Raw genomic sequence first — 20,428 nt, forward strand, 5'->3', positions numbered from 1 at the left:
CCAGCAATGATAGACTTTTTTTTTTTAAATACCTTTATTCTATTTATTTAGAGAACAGGGTCTTTCTAAATTGCTTGGGGTCTCATTGAGTTGCTGAGGCTGGCCTCAAATTTGCAACTCTCTTGCCTCAGCCTCTCAAGTTGCTGGGATTAGAGGCATGCACCACTATCGCCAGATTTTTTTTTTTTTTTAAGTATTTTTTAGTTGGACACAATATCATCTTTATTTTATTTATTTATTTTTTATGTGGTGCTCAGGATCGAACCCAGGGCCTTGCATGTGCTAGGCGAGTACTCTACTGCTAAGCCACAACCCCAGTCCTACCTAGCTCTTAAATGCATTTTTGACTTAAGATGTTCTCAATTTATGAGGGGTTTATGAGGGCATAACCCCATGATAAGTTGAGGAACATCTGTGCTCAAAATTCCTGGATAGAGGGCTGGGATTTGTAGCTCAGGGGTTGAGCAAGCACCTCTCATATGTGAAGCACTGGATTTGATCCTCAGCACCACATAAAAATAGATAAATGATGTAAAGATAGTGTGTGGGGCTGGAGCTGTGGCTCAGCAGTAGGACACTCACCTAGCATGTCCAAGGCACTAGGTTTTATCCTTAGCACCACATAAAAATACATAAAATAAAAGGTATTGTGTCCAACTACAACTAAAGGAAAAATATTTTTTAAAATAAAGATATTGTGTCCATCTACAACTAAAAAATAATTTTAAAAAAATTCAGTGAAGGTAAGGGGACCCATATCCAGGCACAGAAAGAAAAAAAAATCTAGAATAGCAGCTTTCAGTAGAATAAAACTGCTAATGAAACAGAAAATACCTTGATTAAAAACTACAACTACATTAAGAGATTGAATTATAGCAGAAAAAAGTGCTTTCTGGAAGTAATAATAGATTGTTGTGAATTAAAAATATATGTATAATAGTTGAATTGAAGGACTATATTTTTATTGTAATACCTGAATAAATAGCTTGGAAGTTCAAGTGCAAGAAATAAAAGAGCAAATGCACTATGAGTAAAAAGAAGAAACTTAGAAAACACATCCAGGGGAACATGCAAATATCAGGAGTCCCAGAAGGAAGGCTGGAAAAAGAACAAATAGAAGTAGAAACAATAATTGAACTAATAATGGAAAGAAATTCCCTGAGGCTAAAGAAAGACATACATATATGGATTGAAAGGTTTATCAGATATGAGTCTGAATTTATAGGGAGTGGGAAAAAACATCTAAGGAATCTCAGAATTTCATGAATAGGAAGAAAATCTGTCAAGCATGTTTCTTACCAACAAAAAAAAAAGAGGTCTGTAGTCTCTTTTCATCTTCAACACCAGAAACAAGAAGGCTGTGAAATAACATCTGTACATTACTGACAAGAAGGAACTCAGCCAAGATAATATTTATTGAAGGAAGGGAAGATATGTGAGTCTGCTATCACACTTGAGAAAAATCTAGAAAAGTCTCTTAAACAGCAAGCTGTCAGAACAAAGACTTTTTCAGGATAGAATTCAGAAAAGAAAAGAGGAAATAATGATAAACAAATAACACTGCAGTATGTATGGCTAAATATAAGTGGATTATGATAGAATAACTGGAAATAAGAAATATAGGTAATAAATAAGAATTCTTTTTTTAAAAAAAGAGAGAGAATTTTTAATATTTATTTTTTAGTTTTCGGCGGACACAACATCTTTGTATGTGGTGCTGAGGATCGAACCCGGGTCACACGCATGCCAGGCGAGCGTGCTACCGCTTGAGCCACATCCCCAGCCCAAGAATTCTTGGTATAGGAGAGTATAAGAGAAAACTTTAATATTGGTCTTTAACCAAAAGCAGTAAACTCTCTTCAAAACCTAGGAGTTGGGAAAGTCATTGTATTCTAAAGGGCTCATATGAGCCTAGAATTAGGGACAGAGAAGCATTCTGACAGTCTATTTTGGGGCAGCCACAGCTCTGTTTGGTGCTGGGACATAGAAATGTGTTTGGATTTCAAAATTATAAACAACTACCTTTTTAGTCTTACCTTTTTTTTTTTTGGTACCAGGGATTTAACTCAAGGACACTCAACCACCAAGTCACATCCCTAGCCCTTTTTCATTAGAGACAGGGTCTTACTGAGTTGCTTAGGGCCTCGCTAAGTTGCTAAGGTTGGCTTTGAACTTGCAAAATGTTCCTCCTGAGCTGCTGCCTCAGCCTTTCAACATCTCTTATACTTTCTCAGCTTCCTTCCCCCAGCCCAGATGTCATTGTTACCAAAATTGATGGAGTTAGGTAGTTAGAAGGGAGGACTCTGAAGTAACAAAGTTCTAATAAAGTTATCTTTGTACCTCTTTTATGTTGTCACTTTCCATTCATTTGTTTTCCAAACATTCATTGAGACTTAAATAGTTCTCAGCAGTATTCATTGATGATGCATTCAATAGATATTTCATCTGTTACATGCAGGCATTGGATACTGAGATGAACTGGGGGTCTGTCACCCTCACAGAGTTTACTATTTAGGGTGGGAGATGTAAGAGTTTGTTACCATTGTTTGTGCTTGTTCTTCCTGCTTGCCTGCACTCTCTAACCTGTAGGTTTTGGGAATCCTGAGTTAACAAAGTGAGAAAAAGCCTATAACTAAGAATTTTAGATCTTATTGATACAACAAACATTATTAGATACCTGTTAATTTTGCCAAGCTCTGTTGTGTTTGCTTAAGGAACATCAGAGAACAAAACAGGTAAGAATCTCTGCCCTCAAGGAACTTAACAGTCTAACTGGGAGAGACAGACAATCAAATAGATGATAATGCTGTGAAGAAATAGAACAAAGAAAGAGGGATTGGGAATCTCATATATTTGGGAGAGAAGGTTTCAATTAAAACAGAAAAACAAGGTAGAAAGGTTTGGCCTTTTTGAGAATGTGGCATTTGAACATAGACTTGGAGGTGACAGAGTGAGCCTTGGGAATAGTTATCTGAAGGGAAAGTATCCAAGGCAGAGGGAAGTAATCAGTGAAAAGGTCCTATGGACAAGCATGGCTGATGGGGTCAAGAGAGCAGGGAGAAGGCCAGTGTTTCTGGAGTGAGGGGACAGTAGTGGGAAATGATGAGATGATATCTAAGGGAAGTAGAGGTCAGATACCATAGGTCCTTGTCAAAGTTCAGCCTTTTACTCAAGAGTGAAATAAGCAGTTGCTGGGTTTTGAGCAGAGGAATGATCTGACTTATCTTAAATGCCTAAAGAGATCTCTCCAGCTGTTCTGTTGAGCCTAGATTTTTGGGGAGGTGGGGCAAGAGAGAAACTGGACACTACTGCAGTGACAGTAAAGGTAGTGGAGAATAGTCACAAGATAGAACCAGCAGGCTCTGCTGACGGATTGTATGTGGGTACGAGAGACAAAGAATCAAAGATGATGCCAAGATTTTTGCCTTGAGCAAACTAGAGCAGTGGGCATACCATGAACTGAGAGGGGGAGAGCTATAGATTAGGAGAGAAAGGTTAGGAATTCAGTTTGAGGCATTGTGTTTGAGCATCAGGTAGAACTGGTCAGTAGACAACTGAGCATATGAATCTGGAGGTTATTAGCTTATCAATTGTGTATAAAGCCATAACACTTGATGATGTATAAGGAGAAAGGACCATTGGCCAATGCATCATTAAAAGGATTAGAAAAAGAGGAAGACTTGCACAGGCTATTAGGTAGGAAGAAATCCAAAGTATGATGCCTTGAAAGCCACTTAAATGTTTCAAGGAGGAAGGGGAATGACTGTGTCAAATGTTGCTAATAGTTCTTATAAGGTGGAGATTCATTGGATTTGGTAGTCTGTGCATTTCCTTTACTTAAAACATTTGTAATTATTAATTTATAATTAATTATTAATTTATAATTGGGATTGTTCAGTGCATTCCTAGCTAGAATAAAAACTTCTTGACAACAGGGACAGTGTCTGCTTTGTTCATTTTTTTCTAGTTGTTATAGACCTTCAATAAAAGTTTGATGAAGCTGGGTGTAGTGGCTCACATTTGTAATCCCAACAGCTCAGGAGGCTGAGGCAGGAGGATTGCCAGTTTAAAACCAGCCTTAGCAAAAAGCGAGATGCTAAGCAACTCTGTGAAACCCTGTCTCTAAATAAAATACGAAATAGGGCTAGGGATGTGGTTCTGTGGTCAAGTGGCCCTAAGTTCAATCCCTGGTACCTGCCCTCGAAACAAAGTTTGATGGATGAACAAGTGAAAGAATGAACAAATATACAGTATGATTGCCTCCTGCTTAGTGTCAAAGTAGACAAAACTTGGGCTGGGGCTGTAGCTCAGTGGTAGAGCGCCTGCCTAGCATGAATGAAGCACTGAGTTTGATCCTCAGCACCACATAAAAATAAACAAACAAACAAAAAGCATTCTATCCATCTACAACTACAAATTTTTTTTTTAAAAGTAGACAATTTTTTATGAAGGAGAATATTGTGTGGTACTACATACAGAAGGGATCATCAGGACCTGCAAGAGAAATCAGCTCTTTGCTATAACTTTAAGGTGCTTGTTTTTGGTTTACTAGACATCTTGGTGCCAGTGGTATCATATGGTCTGAGACTTGATGACATGGTAAATTAAATTTATAATCATATTCCTTGTGACACGTGGAAGGATGAATTATATACAGGGTACTTTTTAAACATAGCAAAAGTTCCTTCTAACTCAGGTTAAAGGGTAAAGAATGGAGATTTTAAAAAGGAGGCATACAGTAGAAATAAGATTTCAAGGGGATGTGAGGCTAGCGAGGAAAACTGGGCAATACATCCCTTGGCATAGCCAATTACATATGCAAAGGCTGGAGCATGGGAAAATCCTATTGCGCATGGTGGAACTCCTAGGAGTGTGATGGGGTGTATGATAGGGCGTTGGCTGTTATTTCCCATTAAACTTGAGCAACTCAAGTAGTTCAGGTTCACTGGAATGTTGGGTGGAGATGAGGGTGTGGAGGGAGATGGATGAGCTAAGCCTCAGGTTTTGTTTGCCAGCTTTAGCTGTTGATTTTTTCCCCCCAGTGCTGGGAGTTGAACAGGGCCTCATACGTGGTAGGTAAGCATTCTACCACTAAGCTACATCCCCAGCCTAGGAGCTCTAAAGTCCCTTCTCATTGCCTTACTAATGAGTAGTGTAATATTCTAACTATCTTTAATTCCTGTCTCTGTAATCTCACAAGTCAATCAATAGTCAGATGTGGGATTTAAACATCTTCAACAGCTATATCACTTCATGTTCCTATTTTCCCTCTTCTTGTTAATGCTCTACTGTTTTAAAAATTCTTCAAGTGGTTCTTCACTGAATATAGGTTAAAATTCAAGCTCCATAGGCAGGAGTGGTGGCACATTATACTTGTCATTATAGCTATTTGAGAGGCTGAGGCAGGAGGATCACAAATTCAAGGCTGGCCAAGGCAATTTAGTGAGACTGTATCAAAATTAAGAAAAAGTAGGGGGTGGTGGTCTGAGAATCGTAACTTTAGTGGTAAAATGTCCCTGGGTTCAATCCCCAGTGCTGGAAAAAAATAACTTTTTTTTTTTTTTTAAACAGGGTAGTAATAATTAGTAGTTTAGAAAAATAGCAATAAGGTGATATGGTTGTTTGATGGGGTTTAAGACATTTAATCCCTCATCGGGCTATTGGATGGTTTATAGGATAGAGAGAGGAGGCAGGAAAGATACCTAGAATGTTACATTATTTATGAGTAAGGCAGTGAAATGGATTTGAGAAGGGATCCAGGCTCTGGGCTGTTTAATTTTAAAAAACAAAAAAACAAAATAAAAACACATTTCCTCATCCTGGTCTGTGTAGAAGACTGTGTCAGCTGGAACTGACTATGTCAGCTAGAAGTAATCTCACAGTATGATTGCCATTTAAGGAAAAGGAGATTTATTGCACTTAGTGAAATGGATACCATATAACATATATTATTTTTCATCAGAGCAGCGCCCTGCTCTCCTGCTTGACCTCTTGACTTGGTACTGGTGACATTGCTCTTCCTGGCTTTAGCACTTTCATTCTGCTAAAATCATCACATCCAGAGAAGAATCAGAGAGCAGGCCTCTAATGGTTTCATGCCTTGAAGATCATTCACTTACATACATACACATATGTGCATGACATGTATTTTGACTTTATTTGCTTTTGTAGTGCTAGAGATGGAACCCAGGGGCATACACATACTTAGGCAATCACTCTACACTTCTGACACATATATATATTTAGTTATGGGAATTAAACCCAGGACCTTATGCATATGAGGTAGTACTCTACCATGAGCTATAATCCCCAACCCTTTTTAAAATTTTGTTTTGAGACAGGGCCTCACTAAGTTCCCCAGGCTGGTCTCAAACTTGTGATCCTCCTGCCTCTACCTCCCAAACAGCTTGAGATTATATGCATATACCACCATGCCCAGCTTCAGCAAATACACTCTTAATTAGACTTCTAATTTAGAATTTCAAAGAATTTTCATGTGATTCATATAGTTTATATTGAGTCTGAGAGAGTATGCATGTATGATTATAGTGTCAAGATAGACTATCTTGAATCACCTCTAGGATTATAATTTTTTTCTTTTTATAAGGCCTATTTCATAGTTTCTGTTGTGGAGGGTGAGGGGACAAGGGAAGCTGGCTGCTACTCAAAATGTTGTGTACCTCCTCCATCTAACTGGTCTGAACATATGTGGTGGAAACAGGAAAGTCCACTTTGTGTTGGATTTTATGTGAGCTGGCTGGGATAAGGAGTTTGGGAAGGACAACTGCTGATCTGATAAAGACAACAAAGAAGACGTATCACTTCTATGCAGGCCTCTGATACCTGGATCACATTACAAACAGATGTGAGAACTCAGTTAACCAGGGAGGGTGAGGAGACAGCGTGGCAGCTGCCTCCTCCTCCACTTTGGTGCTGGAAATCAAAGCAAATCCCCCTGTTTTTCCAGGGACCTATTCGCTGACTGAGTTCAACAGCTTTTGTATTATATTTTGTTGAATCTGAGATACCCATTTTACACTTTTACATTTGTGATATCAAAATGTTTTACATCTCTGGTACCAATATTCACCTTGTAGTTAATGATGTACCATAGTTCAATTGACAGCTCTTTTGTATCCTTAGCTGTGCATAAAGTAAATTTTGTTCTTTATAATCAGTGACATCATTGGGTCAGCGAGCACAGGTACAAGTGAGGGGCAGTGAGGGCTGGCAGGTGTTGAGAATTGAGGCAAGCTCTTTCACCAGAGAAGGAGTTGAAGGTAGTGCTGATATTTTAAGCTTGATATGCACTCCAATGTTTATATAAAAAGAAATCTTTGATTGGTTTTAAAACTTTTGTTACTGTTTTGTGTAAGCTGTCAATAGGAGATTCAATCAGAAACTATTCAATATCTTTCCAATTATTCCTTAATAAGACTCAAGTTTTTTTTAATTAATTTATTTTTTTAGCTGTACACAACACCTTTATTTTGTTTATTTATTTTTATGTGGTGCTGAGGATCGAACCCAGGGCCTCTCCCGTGCTAGACAGGTGCTCTACCACTGAGCCACAGCCCCAGCCCAAGACTCAAGTTTTGAAGTTACTTGTAATCCAAGTCTTATCTGTATTCATAACAAACTCATTCATTTTCTTTCCCAGAGGTCATCAGTGAGTTTTATTTGATTGATCCTATAGGCTGTTTTGGTTATCAATTTTTATTTTCTGTTGAGTTAGCCTATTGTTATTGCAAAATCTTGAGATTCTGAGAAGACTTGGGCCTTCTCTCCCTCTGAGAATGTGGCTCATAGGGAGAGATTTGTCTGGCATGTGTAAAGCCCTGGGTTTGATTCCCAGCATGACCAAAAAAAAAAAAAGAAAAGAAAAAATAGCTCCATAGCTCCACAGTTTGCCTCTATTGGTGCCTTCTTTGTATTTTTTCTAGAAAGATTGTTAAACCTAACCATAGGTTGTTTTGGAGAACTATTCCTTGTTCTTATGTTCTGTACATGTGTACATGTACACACAGTATGTACATATTTGTACTTGATATATTCTTTTTTTTTTTTTTTGGTAGTGCTTGGGATCAAACTCAGGGCCTTGCACATGCAATGCACGCACTCTACTCCTGAACTATACCTCCAAATTGACATACATATTAGTCTTCTAATTTAGAATTTTAAAAAATTCTCATGCCATTCATATAGTCTACGTTGAAATTGGGAGTATACAAATATGTATAATGGTCTCCAGATTTGCCCTCTTGAAATATTTTGAGAAAAATTGTGCAGTTTATAGGAATGGGACAATAACTGAATTCTAAGAACTTGGTTAATGCTTGGGGTAGATAGGTCAAGCTGCCAGGTACTTGAATTCTAACTCCTGTGACCTTGGATAAGTCACAACCCTCTGTGTCTTAGTGCTTCTATCCTTAAAATGGAAATAACAGTATCTAACACTTGGGTTCTAAGAATTTAGATAATGTATGTAAAAGTGTGTAGCAGCATTCCTGGCACAAGGCATATTTGATGAATGTTAGCTGCTGTTTTTTTTTTTTTTTTAAATTAATACGACGTCACTTTAAGGATGAAACCTATTGATTAAGTAAAAAAAAAAAGAAAGAAAGAAAAACAAATTAACTCCTAGTGAATGAACTTTAGTTATAAGGTAGAAAGCTATATTCTGGGCTGGGATGTGGCTCAAGCAATAGAGCGCTCGCCTGGCATGCGTGCGGCCCGGGTTCGATCCTCAGCACCACATACCAACAAAGATGTTGTGTCCACCGAGAACTAAAAAATAAATATTAAAAATTCTCTCTCTCTCTCTCTCTCTCTCTCTCTCTCTCTCTCTCTCTCTCCTCTCTCACTCTCTCTTAAAAAAAAAGAAAGCTATCTTCTAACTCAATGCTTTTATGAAATCCCCTAAGTTACTTGAGCATTCTTTTGAAGTGCAGACATAAGCTCTGTGAAAGTAGTGGTTTATGTCTCTTGTCCACTCCTTTTTCCCTAAGTAATATCCGACTCGAAGTAAGTACTCAATAACTATTTTTTGAATGAATGAAAAAGAGCCAGTGGCTCTTATAAGCTACAAACATTTTATCTTACAGACCAAAGTATATAAAAGTTATTCTAGTGTGCAATAATTTTTTTAAAGAAAGAGAGAGAGAGAGAGAATTTTAATATTTATTTTTTAGTTTTCAGTGGACACAACATCTTTGTATGTGGTGCTGAGGATCGAACCTGGGCCGCACGCATGCCAGGCAAGCGTGCTACTGCTTGATCCACATCCCCAGCCTGTGTAATAATTTTTTTCCAAATTTTTTTTGGGTTGTAGATGGCCACAATAACTTTGCTTATTTTTTATGTGGTACTGAAGATCAAACCCAGCGCCTCACACGTGTGAGGCAAGTACTCTACCACTGAGCTACAGCCCCAGCCCCAAGTGTGTAATAATTTTATATGTTGTTTTAATGATGGAATGGAGAGAAGTTTTGTTAGAAACTCAAGCCTAAAGTGCGTAGAATCAAGCTGGGCAAAGGGGCATATGTCATCCCAACAACTCAGGAGGTGGATGAAGGATAATGGAAAGTTCAAAGCCAGCCTCAGCAACTTAGCAAGGCCCTAAGCAACTTAGTGAGATCCTGTCTCAAATAAAAAATATAAAAGGCTGGGGATATGACTAAGTGGTTAAGCGCCCCTGGGTTCAATCCCTGGTACCAAAAAGAAAAAAAAAGAAAGTACATGAAAACAAATTGATTTTCATTGTTTTGTGTAAACTAAAATATACATAAGCAAATTTGAGATGTTAAAATTTTCGGCAGTATATAATTAACAATGTACCATTCATCATAGAGTCACACATTACTTCATATAAGAAATATGGACTTTGGTCAAGTATCTGCACAGCTATTCAGGAGGCTGAGGCAGAAAGACTGCAAATTCCAGGCTAACCTCTGCAAACTAGTGAGACCCTGTCTCAAAATAAAAAATAAAAAGGATTAGGGGTGTAGCTCAGTGGTAAAATGCCATGGGTTCAATTAGAAAAAAAAAAAACCCAAATGGTGAAAATCAAAAATTGCAGATTATATATATTTTTTTTTAAGGAAGAGAGAGAGAGAGAGAGAGAGAGAGAGAGAGAGAGAGAGAGAGAGAGAATTTTTTAATATTTATTTTTTAGTTCTTGGCGGACACAACATCTTTCTTTGTATGTGGTGCTGAGGATCGAACCCGGGCCACACGCATGCCAGGCGAGCGCACTACCACTGAGCCACAATCTCAGCCCCTAGCTGGCTTATTTTAAATTCATCTATTTCCCATATTCCTGTTTAAGTTGGTCTTCTATTTAAATGTTTCAGTTTCTGGGTTATCATCATCATCATCATCATCTTATTTTTTTGGTACCAAGTATTGAACCCAGGGGTGCTTAACCACTGAGCCACATCCTGAGCCTTTATTAAAAGTAGACAATTTTTTTTTGTATTGAGGATTGAACCCAGGGGCATTTAACCACTGAGCCACATCCCTAGCCCTTTTTTATATTTATTTAAAGACAGAAATCTCACTGAATTGCTTAGGGCCTTGCTAAATTGTTGAGGCTGGCTTTGAACTCACGATCTTCCTGCCTCAGTTTCCTGAGCCTCTGGGATTACAGGCATGTGCCATTGTAAAAACATTGTGCCTGGCGCCAGATAAATTTTTGAACATCCTAAATCAGAAATCTCTTTATCTGTGATTCTCGTAAGGGAGTCCTTGTAGGGAAGCATTGTATAGGGTAAAGAATATGTGTTTTCTACCCTGTTCTTTCTCTAGAACATTTACCTTTTTGGACCTTGTTTTTATCATCTAAGGAATAAAGAGATTAGTCTTGGTAATTTTGAAGGATGGTGCTTGCTTGTTACTTCCACAGTCATTTTGTTTGATTTGGAGTTATGTACATGTACATGTGTCTATTTTTTCTACAGCCATACACACAGCTGCCATGGATATGCTGGGAGGATCTGGTGTTGAAAGCCAATGTAGAAAAGTTGATATCATCGCAGATGCTGCATATTCCATTTTCAAAAAGCCAAAAAGTTTTACTGGAAATTTTGTTATTGATGAAAATATCTTAAAAGAGGAAGGAATAAAAAATTTTGACATCTATGCAGTTAAACCAGGTAATACTTGTAGTTTTTAACATAGTGATGTGTTTTTCCATATTTTCTGCAATGACTACATCCTGTGTGTGTGTGTGTGTGTGTGTGTGTGTGTGTGTGATCATAAAATGAATATGTTCTTTTAAAAGCTGTCCTTCCAATGAAGTGGAAAATCCATACTAACAATATTTGAAAAAAGAGAGAAAGGACAAATAGAAGTGAGTTGAGGGCTTTTGAAGTGACGCAGAAGGGTTTAATCAGCTACTGGCCATTTTCAGATTTTGAAACCAGAAATGAAAATTAGTTTTTAAAGTCAGTGTTAAAATCAGAGTAAGGATTTTATTCAAGGACATGTATCAGATGGTACAGTAGTTTTGTTTTGTTTTGTTTTGTTGTTGTTTGTTTTTTGTTTTTTTTACAAACTTAAAAGACTGTGGACTCATTCTGAATGTTTATTTTTGGGAGAGGGTTACCCAGCATTGAACTCAGGGGACTCAACCACTAAGCCACATCTCTATCCCTATTTTGTATTTTATTTTAGAGACAAGGTCTCACTGATTTGCTTAGTGCTTCACTTTTGCTGAGGCTGGCTTTAAACTCGAGATCCTCTTGCCTCAGCCTCCTGAGCCACAGGGATTACGTGGTGTGTCACTGCATCCAACACAAGTGTTTATTTTTTTAAGTGCAGTATCTAATACCTTAATGATGGATTGTGAAGGTGCATTGATGAAATCATACTGTCTTAGGTACAGCAGTCTGATTTGAGAAGTTTGCAGAAGGCTCCCTTATTAAAAAAGAACTTTCTCTTAAATTGCAGAAGATGATGATAATGGATTTTTACTTTATATAATAAGTGTATTCTAAGCCAGGTGCAATGGCACATGACTGTAGTCTCAGCTGCTTGGGAAGCTGAGGCTGGAGAATCATTTGAGCCTAGCACTTGGGGACCCTCCTGGACAATATAATGAGACACTGTCTCACACACATGCATAAATGAATGAATGAATGAATGAATGAATGAATGAATGAATGCAAGCCATAAATGGGGGTTATATTTATTTGTATTAAAGCATATAAATCATTAAACTGAGCTTGTAGCTGACAGAAACCACATTTTTAGATTTGTGTCATCCCTACCTGTCTCTTTAGTTCACTTTCACATACATTATCTAATTAACTTTCATAGCAATCCTGCGAGAGAAGTAATATTGTGTAATGATTAAGAATGTGGAATTTGGGGAAAGACAACTTGAGCTCAAATTTGACTCTCCTTCTTGCTACTGTGTAGCTTTGAGCATATTACCCACTTTCTTTGTGCCCCAGTTTCTTTTTTGGGAAAATGAAGCAAATGATACCTTCCATACAGGCTTTTTGTAGAATTATGTGCAATAATGTATGTAATATGTTTGGCATAGTACCCGGCATATAGTACACTCACAATATTTAGTAGTTAAAATAGTCCATGTAAAAAACAGGCTGAGGGAGATGAAGCCTCTAAGGGCTGATGGCTAATAGGTGGCAGAACCTGAACCAGACTCCTGTCTTCTGGGTCTTGGTACAGCATGATGATCACATCAGGTTTTAAAGACCCAATGTAATTTTATACAAACTTTTAAGTTAGGTTTAAATTAAAAATCTTATCAAGTACTGAGAACTTATTACTATGACCAGTTATTCTGATATTAAGATATAACAAATGTTAATTAATTCTTGCTTTCCAGAAGTTTGTTTAATTTTCAAAGACAGAGAAGGGAGGGAGAAAAACAGAGAGAGAGAGGGGTTAGGGGAGAGAGAGAGAGAGAGAATTAACATCTAATTTTCCTACAATTTTGAAGGTTTTGTGACCTTTGAATCTCCTCCATGCATGTGCCATGAAAGGTATCAGTGTGATGTTAAGATAATTAATTTATTTGTAAGCACAACTGTTAACTGAAAATAAGGCCTAGGAGAAGAAGGGGTCTTAGTTTACATGATGTTAGAGTGAGAAGAGAAGGAAGAGAGAAAAGACCCAAGTGCATTGATGTGGGAAGCAAGCCCTCCTTAATGAGGGCCTCCCTGCTCTCAGGGGCCAGGTGAGCTGAGTTGTGGACAGAAGGAGTTGTAAGGATGAAGAGGGTAGAGACTTCACATAAAGGTGTTTTTTAAAACTAGATCTTGAAAATGAATTGAGTCATGAAAGAAGATATCTAGGTTATGGGAACATTAATGAAAATAAGTAATTTGATAATTCTCCCAGAAGCCTTTACTGTTTCTCCAGAATGATTTTAAAATAAAATGATAATGTTTATTAAACAGGTGTGAAAATCCTAATGTCTTGTAGTTATATTAACATGATTATTCTGGGGTCAATTTTTCAGGCCAGCCTTTATTACCAGATTTCTTCTTAGATGAACACCCAGAGGTTGCAGTTATCAAGCAGATGGAATCACCTGGTAAGATCCGTAAGATCTAGTCCATATTTTTTTGTGAGAAAATATAGATAGTAACTTATGTTTTTTTCCCAAAATGTAGAATTTATCCTGTAATAGTGACATTTCTGTCTTCTGCTTCTAAATAATTTTGTGATATAAACTAAACAAGTTATGTGAATTTAGTTAATTCTGGCAAAAAAGGAGAAAAAACATGTGTTTTTTTTCTGTCTATGAGTAAGGCTCTTAAGGGTCTCACTAAGTTGCTGAGACTGGCCTCAAACTGGATCCTCCTGCCTCAGCCTTCTGAGTTGCTGGGATTACAGGCTTGTGCCACTGTGTTAGACTTTTAAAATTTCTTCATTTTTTAAAAAACATCTATTTAAGTTTTATTCATTTTCTTTAGCACGCTTTCCTTAGGCATTTTAAGGTGATATGTTATTTTATTTTGAGGAAAAATGTGTCACATCAAAATTGTTTTAAAATCATTTTCACAGTTTGTACCCTGTGACTGCTTTGTGGAAGGCATTTATTTCAAGAAGGTTTTGGTTTTACTTTGTCTGTGTAACTAGGAAATTATAGGCTCCTTGAGTTGGTCTAGAGTTTAGGTTCTAGTCCTTGTGTTCTGAAACCATACCTATTGCTTCCTGAAAGAAGTCAGAAGGAACTGTCTTTAACTAATACCCGTGGGAAGAATTTCTCTTGTGTTTACTAATAAGAATGGCTGTGCTTCTTCTGGGTCCTTACCTTATTTTTGTATTATAGGTACTGTGAATCTCCTAAGTGATCCTAGATTTCTTTAGAAGGCTGATAGAAAAGTTAGGAACAAATATCCTCTGTACATTTAGCAAATCTAGAGGCTATCACCAAACCTTATTTCCAGTTTAAGCTTATTTTTTGGTCACTATCTTTTCTTTGCCCAGATTTTTCAGGAAATTGAAAAAAATTACTTAGGTAATAAAAAGTGTAATTTTTCTTTTGTATAACAGAAAATTTGAAAATAACAGAAAGGAAATTAGTTAACTCTGAATCCTACCACCTAGTCACAGCTCTTTTAAAAATTAAGTCTTTGGCTGGATGTTTTAGTGGAAACCTCTAATCCTAGCAGCTAAGGAGGCTGAGGCAGGAGAATCTCAAAGCCAGCCTCAGCAATTTAGTTAGGACCTAAGCAACCTAGTGAAACCCTATCTTAAAATAAAAATTAAAAAGGGTTGGGGATGTAGCTCAGTGGTAGAGTCCCCCAGGTTCAATCCCTGGTAGCAAAACAAAAACAAAACAGACAAAAAACACAAACAGGCTCTTCAGTCTTTTTCTTAAAAGTCCTCTTACAGAATGGCAGAAATTACCTAAAAAGCCTGTAAAGTCTTTAAGAGTATGGTCTTAAGTTTAGGTAAGCCCCAAATCCTGATTTTTGTCTTGTACCCTAAGATTGGATATTTTGAAGGAAGACATTTATGAACTGAGTTTATTTAATTCGTCTCATATTTAAAATAAGAACTACTTTATTGGTCATGTATCTTCATTAATGGCTGAGATAGGAAGACAATATGATATGGTTAAAAAGAAAGTAGGGGTTGTGGCTCAGTGGTAGAGTGCTCACCTAGGACAGGCAAAGCCCTGGGTTCAATACTCAGCACCACATATAAATAAATAAAATAAAGGCATACATATATTAAAAAAAAGATAATTAGCTTGAGAAGCAAAAACACAATAGCAAAATTAAAATAAACATTAGGGTCAATATAGAATAGAAATCAAACCAGAAAATCTTGTTGGAGTTCTCTCTAATACAGAGGACAAACTTGACTCCCAGAATACAGAAGAAAAGCATAAAAAGATGGGAATAATGGCTCGTCTTTTCTCCTGCAGTTAGCACTGCCTCTCATTATTTCATATTGTCTTCCTATCTCAGCCAGTTATATATGACTTTCTGTACCTGTTTCATATAGTGTTTTTTAAGACTTTATTTTTTAGAGCATTTTTAGTTTCACAACAAAATTGAGAGGAAGGAACATGAACAATCCCATGTACCCCATACCTCACACATGCACAGCCTTCCCCATTATCAGAGTAGTGTATTTTTTAAAATCAAGATCAATAGGGCTGGGGATGTGGCTCAAGCGGTAGCGCGCTCACCTGGCATGCGTGCGGCCCGGGTTCGATCCTCAGCACCACATACAAAGATGTTGTCTGCCGAAAACTAAATAAATAAATAAATGTTTAAAAAAAAATCAAGATCAATATATTGTGAAGTTTTAATGTGGAGGAGTTCTTGTGAATTTCATAGGAAATTATTTTTAGAGACAAACTTTTGCTTTTCAGCATAGTCTTGTATTACACTTGTGCTACATTATTTTTTCATAGGCAGCAGATTATATTTTCTCCCCATTAATCCATCGTCTTACTAGGAGGTAGTGTAGTCAAATGTCAGGGATGTGTAGTTTGCCTTTGAATCCTGGTCCATCTGGTGGTATTCTGATGTGGTACCTGTTGGGTATATAGACATGGAATTTTTTTACCTGCTTCCAGGACTCCTCTTTCCAGTATGCCCTGCTGCCAAAGCTCTTCCCCTCCCCATCTTGATCAGCTATGCGCTGAGGTGTGTTCTTCCCAGGACTCACCACCACAGGACTCTCCCTGCTGTCTGTTCTCTTATTTGGGAGCTTCAAGCTTGAACTTGGATTGCAAAGATGAGAATGAGGAAAAATAGAGTCTCTCTTGAAAAACCACATCTGTGTTTTACAGATGGCTGACTCCTAGTTTTCAAGTTGATATAAGCCCAGACTCTAATCCAGAGAATTAAAGAGTGCCTCTCTCCTTTTTTTAAGTTGGCCAGGGCTGTTCTTGGGAATCTCTCATGCGGCAGGCTTGTGTTTCTTCAGCTGACTCTGTACCTTAGGGTTGCTGAACGTGGTTCCTAGATTTAACAGTAAATTTGTGTCTCAATCTAGGAGATAGTTGTATTTGTTTGTTTTTTGTTTTTTTTAAATCCATTGCTGGGGATTGAGCCCAGGGCTGTGCGTTGCCTATGCCAGACAAGTGCTGTATCACTGAACTATATCCTCAGCCACCACCACCCCCCCGCTTTTTTAGCATATTACTTATATTTATTTAGAGTGAAGTTAGGAGAGGCTATATTAGGAGGCTGCTAGTCATTCATATGTCTTTTTCTTTTTAAGTTATTGAATTGCTGTAAGTGACTTGCATTCCAGCTTACATGTTTACAGTCTGCTGACTGCACATTTCAAATACTTTACAGGTTTGTTTTTCCTTCTGATGTTTTATTCTTTCATGCCAAGTCATTATGCATATGTCTAAATGTTCAAGGTGATAAATAATACAGCTTATCTCTTGAAAATGTCTGTCAGTGCTGCTAAACTCAAGTTTTTCCTGAAATATCTTTGGCACCTGACAGTACAGATGATATATCTTGATTAACATACAAATCACCTTGAGTAGTCACTCACCAGTAAGGGAGGGGTTCCAGCAGTTATTTATATGACAAATGCTCTTCTCTCTGGTGTAACTACTAAAACTAAACACATTCCCTGCCCATGGAAACATGAAGGAAGCCTCTGTCTTTGCTACCCTTGCTTTGGCAGTCTCTGCTTGGGCCAATTCTGGTGAGTTCAGATCTTGGATCAATGCTTGTCCTTTATGTTGGCTTTATACAAATTAGATAGTTAGAAGTGAAAGGAAATGTGGAGTAAGTATTACTCTGTGGACAACATTACAGGATCTGGAGTCTGACTGTCTGAGTTCAAATTGCTGGTGTAACTCCAGTTGTCATTTTAAAACCTTTCTCACTTCTTATTTTAGTTCATTTTTTTTCTTTCTCCTGTCTTGCTGAGGATTGAACCCAATAACTTGAGCCCACAGGCTTGTGCACGCTAAGCAAACACTCTACCACTGAGGTACATTCCCAGCTTTTAAAATTTTTTATCTAGAGACAGGGCCTCACTGAGTTTCTTAGGGATTCACCAAGTTGCTGAGACTGACTTTGAACTTTCGATCCTCCAGCCTCAGTCTCTGGAACCGCTGGGATTATAGGTGTGCGCCACCATGCCTGGCAGTTTTCTAATCTCTTGCTTTCCTTTTGTAAACACTGTGAGGATCAAGTGTGGTGGTACATTATATTCTGCATTTGATATGGTAAGCACTCTCTAAATATTGGTTATAGTAATTATCACTGAGTTAATTATCTTGAATTTTCTGAATGCTCAAACTTACTATTTATATATATGCCTTTTCTAGTTATTTCTGCTTTTGTCTAACTATACTGACTTGAACTTCAAGGAGGTTCATTGAAAATATTTATTTTAGCTATTCTTACTTTATTCTTAATTTTAATGGGAAAATCTTTAGATTTTACCCATAAGTAGGGTGTTATATGATGTAAGATGGATTTTTTTGTTTGGTTTGGGGTGTAACTCAGTGGTTCAATATGTGTTTATTACCATGTGAGACACTCAGTGTTCAATCTGCAGAACACAAAAGAGAAAAAAAGAGGATTTTGTTGTTTTAATCCAAAAAGTTTTATGTCTGTACTCTTTAGAGTAACAAGCTGGTTACATTTTGAATATGGTAAATGAATTGGGTAACTTTCTTTTTCTGTGCTGTTTTCTCTGAATGGTTGAAATATCTCACCTGCTAAATCATTGGGACTTGTAAAAAGTTATTTCTTTGAACAAACTTTTTATTTTCTCATTCAATTACCAGCTCTTTAATTTTGGATGTTTACTGGGGATTGGACCCAGAGATGCTTTACCACTGAGCCATATCCCCAGCCCTATTTTGTATTTTATTTAGAGATAGGGACTCCCTAAGTTGCTGAGGTTGGCCTCAAACTTGCAATTCTCCTGCCTCAGCCTCCTGAGTTGCTGGGATTACAGGTATGCATCACTGTGCTGCCTTAAATTTTTTAAAATTATTTCTGTGATGCTGGGGATTGAACCCAGGGCCTCATGCTCTGGTAAATGCTCCATTATTGAGCCTACCCCCAGTTACCAGATTTTCAAAAATAAAAAGCCAGTCATCCATTTAAGGTTTAAAATTTACTTAAGAGTTGAAATGTAGTATTAACTTAAAAAAATCCATGTTTAATTTTCCCTTTTTCTCATTTTTTTGATTGTTTGCCAGAAAATTGCTGAGTTTATTGTATCTTAATGGTTTTTTCTCCAAAAGACCAAACTTTAAATTTTATTTTTAATTGTATTGCTTTAAAATACAATTTATTTTATTTTATTTTATTTTATTTTATTTTTTTAGAATTTTTTTAATATTTATTTTTTAGTTTTTGGCGGACACAACATCTTTGTTTGTATGTGGTGCTGAGGATCGAACCCGGGCCACACGCATGCCAGGCGAGCGTGCTACCGCTTGAGCCACATCCCCAGCCCTTTAAAATACAATTTAAAAAATATTTTTTAAATAATAACTATTGATATAATTTATCTTTACCCCCAATTCACCATTCAGAAATGTATATGTCAGTGTCTTTATTTTCATTCCTTTTAATTTTGACTGTGCATTTAGCTCTTTAATATAATTTTGAATATGTCCACTAGATTTTGTGTACTTCTTTCAATTTTAATAGCATTTAAAATTAGTCTTAGTATGGAAGTATAGACAAGTATAGAAAAGTATGAGAAGCTTGAAGAAAAATTTTTAAATTACCTATAATCCACCTCCTAAATGTAAATGTTGCTTTGTTTTTGGGTTTATGTTCTTCTTATCACCTTTTTTTCTTTACAGATGTAAAATTCATACCCACAAATGAATATTTCACCAGATTGGATCATTTTATATTCAATTATATATACTCTTTTTTTTTTACTTATAATTATGTTGTGAATATTTTCCATGTCTTCAGAAGTAACTTGTTGAAATGACAACTTAGCATTATATCACATGAATATATTATTTTTTAATCTTTATTTATTTATTTTTATATTTATTTTTTAGTTTTTGGCGGACACAACATCTTTGTTTGTATGTGGTGCTGAGGATCGAATCCGGACCACACGCATGCCAGGCGAGCGCGCTACCGCTTGAGCCACATTCCCAGCCCAAATATATTATTTTTTAATATTTTTTTTAGTTATATAGGTGGATGCAATATCTTTATTTTCTGTTTTTATGTGGTGCTGAGGATTGAACCCAGTGCCTCACTCATGCAAGGCAAGCACTATCTCTCTGAAGCAGAACCCCAGCCCTGAATATATTATTTTAGTGGTTTGTAATTGTTTCATTTTATAAATGTTACCACATAAGTTTTTGTTCTTAAGTCACAAAAAGTGGGTAATTAGGCATAAGGAAAGACATTTTAAGGCTTCTGATACATTTTACCAAATATTGTTCTAGAGTCATACATCTAATGTCAATGTATACTTAACTGTGTCAGTGCACTATTGATATTGGAATATAACGCTTAGGATATAGCTTGCCTACCATGTGCAAAAACCTTGGGCTCCATCCCCAATACCACAGTCAATCAATCAATCAATAAACAGACAAATAAATAAATATTGAAATATATGCCTCAATTTTTAATCTGGTTTCTAAATAATAGTACCTTATAGCAGTATACCTCATCCACTTACACTAAAATATATTTGAAAAGTAATTTATTTTCAAGGATATACTAGGAAAAGACATTGTACATAGTACACATTATGAAGCTTATAAAGTATTAAGTAAATCATTGGGCTGAAGGTTACTTTTCAAATGTACTGTGAACTATTGACAAGATGTTGTGTTTCAAATTGTAGGGTAAGCATGTGGGTATTCACATATTCAACCTTTTGTAATTTAATTCAATTCAGACTGGCCACCACCTTGTCTAAAATAATCTATCCTATCCCAGTTCTTGCTTTTTAAAATAATAAT

At 36.8% G+C, this 20,428-nt stretch overlaps 1 protein-coding gene and 1 long non-coding RNA gene across 3 annotated transcripts in view; both read left to right on the forward strand.

The window, feature by feature from the left end:
* Positions 1-20,428, forward strand: part of Hsdl2 (hydroxysteroid dehydrogenase like 2) — a 60,347-nt gene that overhangs the window by 22,293 nt on the left and 17,626 nt on the right. For both annotated transcript variants that reach the window (XM_005329704.4, XM_040286163.2), the window contains exons 7-8: positions 10,959-11,153; positions 13,490-13,564. In XM_005329704.4, coding sequence (XP_005329761.1) covers positions 10,959-11,153; positions 13,490-13,564 — 270 coding nt within the window. The remainder of the gene's footprint in view (positions 1-10,958; positions 11,154-13,489; positions 13,565-20,428) is intronic.
* On the forward strand, positions 13,575-20,077 carry LOC144377333 (uncharacterized). The gene is made up of 2 exons (XR_013438229.1): positions 13,575-17,692; positions 19,505-20,077. It is a non-coding gene; the product is annotated as an uncharacterized LOC144377333 (long non-coding RNA).

The sequence above is a fragment of the Ictidomys tridecemlineatus genome, chromosome 4 (assembly GCF_052094955.1).
Source record: "Ictidomys tridecemlineatus isolate mIctTri1 chromosome 4, mIctTri1.hap1, whole genome shotgun sequence".
NCBI lineage: Eukaryota > Metazoa > Chordata > Mammalia > Rodentia > Sciuridae > Ictidomys > Ictidomys tridecemlineatus.